We start from the raw sequence: 12890 nt of genomic DNA on the forward strand, positions 1-12890 counted from the left end.
AGTTGGTCAATCAGAGCTTCATACACGCGATTCCGAAAGGTATGATGAAAATCCCGTGACGTTTCTTGAATTATAACATAAACAGTATGAAAATTTATGAAAACAGTACGGCTATGAATGTATATTTGGATGTTCCTTTATAAAATTATAAGGATTAGTTCACTTGGACGTCCTTATGATGATATGCCGAGGAAAGTAAACATGTTTGTGTCCATATACACTGTTAGAAAAATTTCCGTTTTTTAACGGAAAAAGTCCGGCAGCAGAATTTCCGGACTTTTTTTTTTTTTCCGTAAATTTACAGAAAGTGGTAATTTATGGAAAAGTTCTGTAAAATATACAAGATTCCGTAAATTACAATTCTTGAAAATACGGACTTTATTTACGGAAACTTTACAGAAAATTTACATAAATTAACATGATTCCGTATAAATAATTAACGAAAAAAAAAAATTTGTCCGGAAATTTTGCTGCCGGAATTTTTTTTTTTTGTCCGTAATTTTACGGATTCCTTTTCCGTAAAATTACCGTACTTTTACAAAATTCCCATGTAAAATACGGATTTTATGTACGGAAATTTTACAGAAAATTTACGTGAATTAACATGATTCCGTATAAATAATTAACGGAAAAAAAAAATTTGTCCGGAAATTTTGCTGCCGGAATTTTTTTTTTTGGTCCGTAATTTTACGGATTCCTTTTCCGTAAAATTACCGTACTTTTACAAATTCCCATGTAAAATATGGATATTATTTACGGAAATTTTACAGAAAATTTACGTGAATTAACATGATTCCGTATAAATAATTAACGGAAAAAAAAATTTGTCCGGAAATTTTGCTGCCGCAATTTTTTTTTTTAATCCGTAATTTTACGGATTCCTTTTCCGTAAAATTACCGTACTTTTACAAAATTCCCATGTAAATTTACACATTTCCGTAAAAAAACAAGTTTACAGAATTCTTAAATTTTTTACAGATATTTTTTAATCAGTAGATACCTTACAATAAGAACGCTGATTTGCTATTTAAACATGTACTCCCAAACACATGGTAGATTGTATGAATGCATTCACTTAAGGCCTGAACAAAAATTGTGTTGCCCTTTTCTGACCTGGACAAATCGGGCCAGCTTTTTTCAATAATTTTTTTCATACTAAGCTTACTATTTCTAGAATAAAACATGGCAACAGTGATTGTGTCTCGCCCACTCATGAAAATAACCAGAAATATCGTGATTTGCGAGGGCACACAACATAATTGTATTGAAACTTCATTGTGAAATGACTGGGATGGAATAACACTTGTCATAAGAGCCTTGCACATAAACTTTAATGTTGACCTGTAAATTCAATTCAATTCAAAATGGTTTATTAAAAATCCTTTCTTTGCGGCAAAAGCCGAATTGCGAAAATTTACATTTCAAACAAAATCATCAATAACAAGGTAAAAAAACTTATAGTACTACGAACAAATTTCAATATAGACATATGTAACAAAGTATATCATAAATAAATTTAAATTGATACTCACTGATCAATAAAAAAAATTGAAAAATATTCAAAATACATGTAAATATGAGTGGATAGAGGAAATGAATTGGAAAGCAGAAAGGAATAGAAATAGTGGAAGAGAGAAGAGAGGCAGAGAGAGAGAGAGAGAAGAGAAGAAATTGGTGGTGGAAGGGAAACAGAGAGAAAAGGGCGAAGAAGCAATTCAATTCAATTCAATTCATTTATTTTCTCTTTCAATCTTTTTACATTTACAATGATAGTTCAATATACATTATAACAAAATATAACATTTAAATCATTTTTTTATAATACAATAATACCATGAAATCGAAAGGGAAGGAGACCAACTAAAAAGCAGAGCTTGTAGGGTGAAGGCCCCCTTTTATAAGTAAATTTTATGAATAAAAAATAAGATAAAATTAAGAAATAAACAATATATATAAAATGAATAAAAATAAACAAATAAAAATAAAAATAAATAAATAATAATAAAAATAAATGATTCAGTATACACTGTATACAGAAATCATAAAACGATTAAACATATATACAAAGAGAAATTAATAAACACATTTACATATTAAATTCTGAATTACATTACTTTGGGAAAAAAACGATAATCTAATATGCTGCAATAATACATATTTTGGCAATTTTTATGACTTCAATTCAAATATTAAGTTTACGACTAGATATCAGTGAATAATTGCTCATATGAAAGAAAAATATTTTGATTAACAAAGTAAAATGAAATGAAATGAAACTTGAGTTCGCCAACATAAAGAGAACTCAACATTAGAATTAGTATGTAATCTGCATTTTATGAAAAACAATCTCTTAATGATATCACATTTTAAGAGTCCAATGAATGATGAGTTCTTTAATTCTCAGCCATTCGTAGTTTGATATTATTATACATGTACATGTAACGATAGGGGAAGATATATACAAAAAAAACTACTCCTTGTAATCAATTCTTTTAGAGTTAAAGGTAAATGCTAGTTTTGGTAACGATATCAAAATGAGTTCGTACAGAATCCAATGAAATGACCACCAAAGTGTCTGTTTGTATAAATAAAACATATGTGCCAAAGGATTCTGGAAGAAATTGTGTAATTGCTGAGAAATCAGCAAATAAGCACAGGATTCGGGTAGAGCGTCGGGCCCGACATTCGAAGCAATAATTATACACTGTCCCACGTGCGCTTATCTGTGTTGGGGATCTTCAGCCTGAACATTTTCAGCGTAGTTTTCAAGATTTCACAAAGTTCAGTTTATGTAACTGTACCAGATCTAGATCCTCGATGATATACTGACAATTAAGCCTTGTTTTACAGACTTTCTCATGAAATCAGTGTTTACTGCAACTACTGGAATTTCTCTTTAAGGTGCAGAATCAACGAGGGCAAGGGGCTATTTCTATATCGTGAAGTTCGACATCGCATCTCTACTGTTCCGGCCAAGCTTCTAGTCTGATATTGACAAGTCCTATTTTGAGGTAGAAGGTGATACAGTTTAGACGTGGGGATTTGCATAGACTTCGCAAACGCAAGACAAAGAGTTTGATCCATCTATCTTCAAGAGACATCAGTTCTGACTGGAGTAAAGCATGCTCATATGAAGAATATGCTGCTCCAAAAATGATTCTAAGGGCACGTTTCTGAATACGTTCGATGACTTGTACTTGTTGTTTTGTTAGTGCTCCTGACCATATAGGTACAGCATATTCAACAACTGGTCTCACGAAACTAGTATATACAACTATAAGGTCCTGAAATTACAGACTATGATATTTCAAAGTGCGAAGAACATATAAACGACTATTTGCGCTCTTGACCATATATTCAACATGTGTAGACCATTTCAAATCCGACTGGATTGCTACGATGCAGTGACACATCATGGAGTGAGAGCACCGTCGGGTTTGGTACATTTCTACAAAAACTTTGAACACTTTGACCTTACCATGTGACCTCCGACTGCAGCATAATATGCAGGTCGCCTAAGTACATCTACCATCCAAGTTTGGTTGAAAAGTGACTTACGGTTGCGGAGTTAGGTGTGCTGCCAGGCCATCTGGCAACGATGCTTGTTATTTTCCCAGCCTGATCACAAACAACCTAGCAGAAGACAAAAGAGGAATATCAAATCTTACATTCATAACTGTCTCTATATCGTTCTGGGCACTTAATTTTCAATTTTCTTTGGGACATCCAATGGGAGCACACAACAATTGAGTTTTGCAAGTTTATCACATATTTGGAATGCAATTTTAACATGCATGCACATAAAAATTATTGGTGTGCTTTCCATGTTAGGTTGATTTATCCAACAATCACCCCACCCTTCCACTGCTTCAATTGCTCAGTACTTGCACACAAAAAAAAAAATATATATGCTACAGAATTAACTACTCATTTAAAAAATTGCCCAATCAAATACGAATCGAATAATTACTATAAATGAAACTGAAGTGATAGGAAATCCTAGGAAAGAAAATTAATGTCACATTCTTTTTTTTTGCCAAACTTTATACAAAATAGTACATTGTTCTAGTTATAGTAATTTAAGTGGCTTTCACATTTGCTTGTATTAGCAATTGCAATCATTTGATCACAATATATATGTCGCACACAATCACAAAGGTTGCAAGCAGTCTCAGCACTAATTGTGAAAAGGGCCTAAGAAAGGGTATAATTAATCTAACCTGAACATTGATCGAGTATCTATTCTTCCTGTTGAGGAAGTATATTGCCTGATCCCCACCAGGGCTCCTGATGTAGACATGTGTCCCATCAATTGCACCTATCACTCCTGGAAATCTGCAGTACTGGAAGAACTGTCGCTGAGTTGCTTCAACTTCTTCTCTTGTCGAAGGAAACTTCATGTATTGCCTTTTCCTTCTTGCTATAGCTTCTGACACATCTTTGATGATTCGACACATTGATGACTGTGATATTGCTGCCTCATCACCATGCATCTTTTGAAATGATCCTGTAAAATCAAACAAACCATATGGTTGATAGGTCATTGTTTCGAGGTAATTTTAAAACATTTCATTACACATACAGATGATACTTCTGATGATAAAAAAAATTAAGCACATATTTCATAAGAATATTCATCTTTTACAAATATCAGACAATTTTCTGCAATTCATTTTAACAAGTGGAAGGCCTCTTGCAGTGTCGCCATCATACGCGATTCGATATAGCAGCAGTACTGACTTCAAAAACAGCTATTGAATAATGTTTATTTTCTGCCCCGTGCTTTTGACTTTTTACCTTGATGTTTTTGCACATCTATTGATAAAAGTTCAAAAAAATTGGTCAGTACCCCCAAAGTGTACCACTATATAACATGGCGCGCAACATACATGGTATTTCCCATACATAGTAGATGTCTATGTGTGATCATTCACATGATTATAATTCAAATAAAAAAACATTTCTAAATATTCATTTGGAACTTATGATAATCATGTGGAAACCAACTCGCATATCTAATGAGCTGTGACCTTTGACCTGCGGACTCCGAATTCGAACTGAGCCTGTATTTTGGTGTCCTATACCTACACACCAAATTTTTTTTATCCATTACATATTTTTTTACTTATTGCGCGGAAACCAAGTGGGGGGGGGGGGGGGCGGACGGACAGGGGCAATGCATGACCATCCAGGCGCCATTTTGTAAATTTCTAGTCCATTTGCATACTATTCCTAATTCCATCCTTACTCTCTTATCCTGCATGCTACACACTTCTAACAAATTGCTGTAGATTGTTTAAGAGTTGCTCTTCATATGAAAATATGACTTGCCCTTGAAAATGCCGTCTTCATGCCCTTAATTCAAATCCGAAATAGTCTACATTTAAAAAATTAATATTTATTGAAATGTAAAGTAGGAAAATCATAAAATGGCCGTAACTTCCTTGTTTTTATTCATTTTGGTCTGATTTGGGAACATGCTTCCTTATTCATCTGTTTTTACGCATCAGTGACCATTACCTTTAGAAATAGCGCCCTCTATTGCAAAGTGGAAAAATAGTAAAATGGCCATCACTTACTTGTTTTCATTTATTTCAGTTTCATATTTTCAGGGTTGACTTATGATAGTCCAAATTCAATTGTTTTTTTTTTTCATTTTACACATCAATGACCATTATCTTCAAAAATAGCGCCCTCTATTGCAAACTAAAGAAATATTATAATGGCCATGACGATAAGTTCCTAGTTTTCATTTATTTCGGTCTCATATTTTCAGGGTATGCTTATGGCATCATCCCTCATAATCCATGTTTTTTTACGCACATCAGTGACCATTACCTTTAAGAAATAGCGCTCTCTATTAAAAAGTTGGAAAACAGTAAAATGGCCATCACTTCCTTGTTTCCATTTATCTTGGTATCACTTTTTTAGGGTTTGCTAATGGCATCATCCCTCATATGCAAAATGTTTTTTTTACGCATCAGTGACCATTGCCTATAAAAATAGCGCCCTCTTAATATTTTGAAAATGTATATCCTCAGGAGTTTTCTCTTTATCTCCTTCTGTTTCTTGCCCTCCATAAAATCACAGGCGTCAATGCATGCACATTGTTCTGATACGATTGCAGCTCTAGTTTTTTTGTGTGTATGTTCATCTCGAGTTGTTATCTATGTGCCAAATTTCATAGCTTTTCATCGCAACACAGCCAAGTTTCGGGGGGGGGGGGTGGGGGGTGATCTGCCAATTTAGGGTTAATGACGAATTTATAACTCTAACCTGACATAACAGTTCTAACAGCAGAAACAGCAGAGCTTCACTCCTGCTGTGGTAGTTTTTGAATTTTTAAGCATGCAATTCATAGGTACTTGACTGTTTGCTTAAATGATACTCTTACTTATGTGATCCCTCTCTGATTTCTAGATATTGTCATCATCATCAACTTTGTCTGGAGTCCTAAAATTAATAGAAACAACCTCAGTCAAATAGATTTAACAGTGCCCAGAAACATTCAATAATCATTTAATTCAATTACTCACCCACTGCATGAAAACGGAGAGCCGTCAACACCTGCAAATAAACGGGAAGTGGATCATTCCTCTGTGTGTCCCTCTTCAATTCGGCTTCCAGCATGTTGATGATGTAAATGACGGTTTCTTTTGACAGTCGATACCGATCTTGAAATGGCCCATCCTCGTACGATTCCGATGGATTTCTAGCATCCCGTAGCCCACGACGTGGTCTTGGCAAAGGTATCTGTACATGTATGCAGAAGAGTTGAATATTATTTTTAATTCTTTTATTTTGTGATCTTTATAAACGTTCCAAACAGTGAACATGTGCATGTAGATTTGATTACACATCTACCAACATAATAACTGCAATCTTAATTGTCTTCCCAAGATTAACAAAAATTACATTCAAAATGTTATTTTAAGTTTTCATTTTTGTTATCTCATCAAATCATTTCAATAATACTTTTAAACAAATTAAAACAATGTAAACCAAATTTATCAATCATACCTCTCTTAGCAATTCAAGGTTGTGAAGGTGATGGAGATAATCCATGGGTATAGGTAGATGTCAACCGACGACGTAATTCTGTGAAACAATTGTCAAATAACAACACAAACATTATTTTTTAATAAATACCGGTAGGCAAATAATTGGAAACATATACATATAAAAATAATTCATTGGTTTATCACTTTATACAGATCTCATAGTGAATGATAAATAAAACAAAAACATTGTAATCATTTGTGCGAGATGCCTTTAAAAATTAAAGTTTTATTTTGGGGGGCGCTATATTTTCTCTATTTGCAAGTGATATGAAAAAGATTTTAGAACAAAATTTAAGTAATCAACTCTTTAATATTTCAGCCTCTAAAAATTGGCCTGTGCCGAAAGCAAAAGAAAGGTATATTTTTAAATGCAATTTAGGCAAATTGAAAAAAAAAAGCATTTCTTTCTCCTCTTTAAATGCACCAAATAGTACAAAATTATATGGGGTCTTCGGAAATCTTATTTGATCTATGAGAAGCAAGTTCCCATAGAAGAATAATTACAGCTGAGAACAAATTTTGCTTTCTACTATATGGTCAACATATAGTCAATAGACCAGCATGTTTCCACTTATATTGCACTTTCATTTGACCGGCATGTTTCCATTTTCATTACAGTGGACATTGTATAATAATTTAATGAAACACAAGTGAAGACTCTCTTTAATTGATATGTAATGGGAGAAATAGACTGAGGACAAAATAAAAGACCTGTTCTAAAACAAACAATTTAATCAAATAATTGGAATGTAGCAATCATCATTATAAAAATTTAAGCTTGAAAAGAGAATCATTTAATTATAGATAAACCCACAGAGCTGTAAGAAACTTCAACCCGGGCTTCAACCCTTCACAATCACATGCACACTGTCACTAAACCCATGCCCACACGTCCAGAGGACACATGTACAGCACGCTTCGCATTACCTAAAGCGATGTTCGTGCAGGCTCCACTCCACTTCACTACCGCTACACTGTACGCTCCAACAAGGTCGTCTACATCGCTTGAGCTGAGGTAGCTTCGCATCACACATACACACATGGAACACACTGTCTTAACTGAATTATCAGTGAATGGCTGAGAATGGAAACCCGTCGGTCGCTAGCCAGCACTAAGTCATTACTAGATCTACCTCGAGCGAAGTTCGTGCAGGCTCCACTCCACTTCACTACCGCTCGTGACAAAGGTGGGATGGAAATGTTATTTATTGTAAAAAATATAGAAAAAAATAAAATGAGGAAAAAAAATATTTTCCCATACTCGTAGAATATTTTTGGTATTTTCTGAACCATCCAATAATAATATAAATATTTATGCTGTTTGACCTGCGACCGATCGCATGCGATGTTTTTAAATCGGCCATGAATAGTGACGTGTGAGGAAATAGATACTGGCTCAAAATCAACAATTTAGAGGATAACCAGAGGATGGACACGGAGTGAAATACGGGTGAAGAGTAAGAAATTAAGCCATTTTTCTTTCTCTTTATATTTTTTGTTATGATTTTTACAATAAATAACATTTCCATCGGCCACCCCACCTTTGTCACTCGGAATATCCGATCGAGATCACCGTCCCGAAGTTTGGGTAGGTGGAGTGTAGTGTAGCGGTAGTGAAGTGGAGTGGAGCCTGCACGAACTTCGCTCGAGGTATACTAGATCTAACTAACTGTAGTTGACATTGGGTGATTTCAAGTTCGGTGTTGGTGTTGAGAGCGTAAAAAGGCCGCTGAACCGAGCTCCAACACCGAGCTGGGACTGGGTTCAGAAGAATGATACCAATTGCGTTATCGATAGCACATGACGTCACGCCTCTGCGCTGCACTGCTAAATCATCTCAACTTCACGTGAGAAGTCTCGACGACGAAAATGAAATCGGAAAGAAATGCATTAAATTCTCATCGTACAGAATACATGTATACCCAGTGGTTGTGTGTCCGGACGGGTTGGGTGTCCGGACACATGACTTTTACTCTCAATTTTGAAAAGTTTACAAGCAATGTCTTTAATTCTTTTTAGCACAGAATATAAGAAAATATTATAAAGAACAAATATTGATGGTGAAAAAAAACTATTCAACCTATATTTTTGGTTTATTCCTGAGATAAAACAAGGCTTCATTTCTGTTACGTGTCCGGACACCCAACCCCCCATCCTACCAATGTTTTAATTAATTCAAGAATTCGAAAGAGTGAACATTATTCTTTATCAAAATATATAGGCCCCTACAGCTCAAATGATTTGTTCTACTACTACTAGTACTAGCTCATCTTAACTGTAAAAGCTAATTTTACGGGGATGTTTCATCGTGTTTGCCGCCTGTTCACGAGCTTGAGATTGCCAACACCAACACCGAACTTGAAACCATGATTTTCCCAATCCCTGGGGGTTGGTGTTGGTGAATGGGGAAATTGCACGTAGATCGTCAACACCAGCCGCAGTGCTGGGTTCAGCAGACGACATTCAACACGAACTGCCGGAAATACGTCATATTTTCCGAGGTCAATCCCAACACCAGCCCGATTTCAAGTACGGTGTTGTCACAACACCAACACCAGATTTCAACACCGTCACCGTACTTGAAATCACCCATTGACATTGTCATTGATTTGATTTAGATCTAATCTAATCCACCCCTTTAAATAAGTTTAATTGCACAAATTTAATATTTTGAGGTTTATATTTTCATCTTGACATTTACAAATGAAGATACAAATGAATATATAAATGGCATCATAATATAAATATCCTTGTGAAGCTCATAAAACAAGCTTGGCCCACGGCTTCGCACCTTCGATTCAATTCGTTCAACCACAGTGTCAAAATATCCAACACTCAAATGCACCAATGGGACTGTAGCAGCGCGTACGCGACGATACATTGCATCGTCTGGACTTGTCAATGCCAAAACCTTGTTCGTAATCATGAAAACCAACACTATTAATTTCATATAACTGCATAAATTGTATCAATATATTCCAGAGAAGCACAGCAGAAATTTCTTTTACGAATTCAAAGCAAAATACTTACGAATTTCTGATCAAGAAGATCACTTGACACATCCAAGACGTCAAGGAAAATTCTCTTTGCTTCGCGGGCTTTTCACAAACTTCTCAAGTGCGCATGCTCGAAAAAGAAAACTTATCATTAACCTGATTTTTCTGTAAATTTTACAAAGTTTCCGTAGAAATTGCACTTTGCACATATTACGAATTAATCTGTTAAATCGTGTCTGTAAACTTACATCTACTTTACAGTAAATTTACAAAGATGTATCGTAAACGTCTAACGTCAGTAAATTTACCATTATAACCTGATTTTTCTGTAAATTTTACAAATTTTCCGAAGAAATTGCACTTTACACATATTACAAATTAATCTGTTAAATCTTGTCCATAAACTTACATCTGCTTTACAGTAAATTTACAAGATGTATCGTAAACGTCTCCTTTCAATAATGATCTTCACTACAATTACGGACAACGTCAGTAAATTTATCATTAACCTGATTTTTCTGTAAATTCTACAAAGTTTCCGTAGAAATTGCACTTTATCTGTTAAATCTTGTCCGTAAATTTACAGCTACTTTCTAGTAAATTTACAAAGATTTGTACAGTAAACCACTAAATATCTCCTTTCAAGTTTACGGATAAGATAAACAGATTTATTTGTAATATGTGTAAAGTGGAATTTCTACGGAAATTTGTAAAATTTACAGAAAAATCAGGTTAATGATAAATTTTCTGACGTTGTCCGTAAACTTACATCTACTTTACAGTAAATTTACAAGATGTACTGTAAACGTCTCCTTTCAATAATGATCTTCTGTACAATTATACGGATCAAAACGTTTGTAAAATTGATCATTTACCTGATTTTATGTAATTTTTACAAATTTTCCGTAGAAATTGCACTTTACACGTATTACAAATTAATCTGTTCAATCTTGTCCGTAAACTTACAGCTACTAGTAAATTTACAAAGATTTGTACCGTAAACCACTAAACGTCTCCTCAGTTTCAAGAATGATCTTCACTACAATTACGGACAACGTCAGAAAATGTATCATTATAACCTGATTTTTCAGTAAATTTTACAAATTTTTCCGTAGAAATTGCACTTTACACGTAATACAAATTAATCTGTTAAATCTTATCCGTAAACTTACATCTACTTTACAGTAAATTTACAAGATGTATCGTAAACGTCTCCTTTCAATAATGATCTTCTGTACAATTACAGAAAACGTCTGTAAATTTGATCATTTACCTGATTATTATGTAATTTTTACGGATTTTCTGTAGAAATCCGTAAATTTACAATTTTATTCCGTATTTTATCGTTTACGGACGATTTCTGTTAAATTTTGTCCGTAAAATTACGGCAATTTTTAACAGTGTACGTACAATTCTCGAAATCTAAACCATGATTTGTCATGAAACACGAATTATTCGAATTTTATCAAGACTGTCACCATAGAAATTGTACGGTTGTGGGATGAAGTATTAATTTCAGTTAATGTTTATCAAGGAAATGCTAATTGATTCTTTTGTACTGTGTTTTCATGTATTCAGCCTGTGATGTTCAGTTCAGTGCCGAACAGACCTGCTATTGCGCCCGTCGTACCGGCAAGTTTGCTTTCTGCGGAGGTAAGGAACTAATAATAGAGAGTTTTCGAGCCCAACGCACGACGGATTCAAGAAAACAGAAAACGTGTTTAAAATACTTCCAAATGGCAAAGAACTGCTGGAGGGCTTTTGTCGAAAATGGAAGAATCAAAACGGCAGTTTCGTCCTGGACTCAGGACCAACGACATATTTGGAATTTTAAGTCAGGTTCGAAATTCGGACAAAACTGCCGTTCCGGTTAACCAATTTTCGACAAAGACCTCTCAGATGTCATTGTTATTTGACGGGCAATTTCAATACATTTACTGTGTCCTTGAATCCGTTGTGCGTCGCGGATATCGGACCAATCTCCTAATAAGTTACTTTAAACGATGATGACACTCGGTACCATATCCCTGCATCTGAACAATAAAAAAAATCACAACGAAATACTTCCACTTAAATATATTCAAATGGGTGAAAGGTATAGTTCCTTCAATGCAACTGTTATGAACAAAGGAGTAGTGACGGGTTAGTCTGCAAGCACAGACCCTTTCTTTGCGTATAGTGCACAATAAAGAGTCTTAAGTATTGAGACTAGATTCACTAACTGACGGTGGCTTGTTGGCACACCCATATGGTTTGGGGTCTACTCTCCATTCTCTAGACACGATGTTATTTGGTAAAATATCAAATTTGGGTCTGTGTTTTCAGACTATAGGTAAGCAAAATATTTACCAATTGTTGACGCCATTCTTATTGTTCGAGCATTCGGACCGTCGTATGTAGAACAGTGACTTTTTGTTTCCAGATCACGCGAATGGTCGAAATTATCATAGGAGGTGATCTGGTTTAAAAACTCATTTTTGTAGAGGTGAAATTGCATATGACTGTTATTTAGATATATAAATAAATATATTTATAACTGTTTTGTGTAAAATAAGCGATCATTGTTTTAATGTTATAATACCATTTATTTTGATATTCAATTTCGATAAATTATCAGCGTTTTGCGCATTTTCTTTTATTTTTTAAAATTTCAAATCATTTTTGTTTGCTCGGATGGATCACCCGATAAATGAGTTTTAGACTGACATATTATGTATAATTATCATTCCTTACTGGGATTTTTTAATCTCATTCGTTTCCAAAGGCGCTGCTGGTGGCGAGAACATGTAAACGTCACGACCTCTGACATCTCATCTCCGGCCCTCGAGACGTA

At 34.6% G+C, this 12890-nt stretch overlaps 1 protein-coding gene across 2 annotated transcripts; it reads right to left on the reverse strand.

Moving 5' to 3' along the window:
• Positions 1–2440: 2440 nt before the first annotated feature.
• On the reverse strand, positions 2441–6743 carry LOC129267938 (putative nuclease HARBI1). 2 transcript variants are annotated; one of them, XM_064103442.1, is made up of 4 exons: positions 6537–6720; positions 4221–4507; positions 3479–3633; positions 2441–3001 (listed from the first exon to the last, which is right to left on the reverse strand). In XM_064103442.1, exons 1-3 carry the CDS (start codon positions 6628–6630, stop codon positions 3526–3528), a joined length of 489 nt encoding a protein of 162 aa, XP_063959512.1. In that variant the 5' UTR covers positions 6631–6720; the 3' UTR covers positions 2441–3001; positions 3479–3525. The 2 variants fall into 2 exon arrangements, with proteins under 2 accessions (XP_063959512.1, XP_063959513.1); XM_064103443.1 differs by having other exon boundaries at positions 2441–3633; positions 6537–6743.
• Positions 6744–12890: the final 6147 nt, after the last annotated feature.

Source organism: Lytechinus pictus, chromosome 8 (genome assembly GCF_037042905.1).
Source record: "Lytechinus pictus isolate F3 Inbred chromosome 8, Lp3.0, whole genome shotgun sequence".
Classification (NCBI taxonomy): domain Eukaryota; kingdom Metazoa; phylum Echinodermata; class Echinoidea; order Temnopleuroida; family Toxopneustidae; genus Lytechinus; species Lytechinus pictus.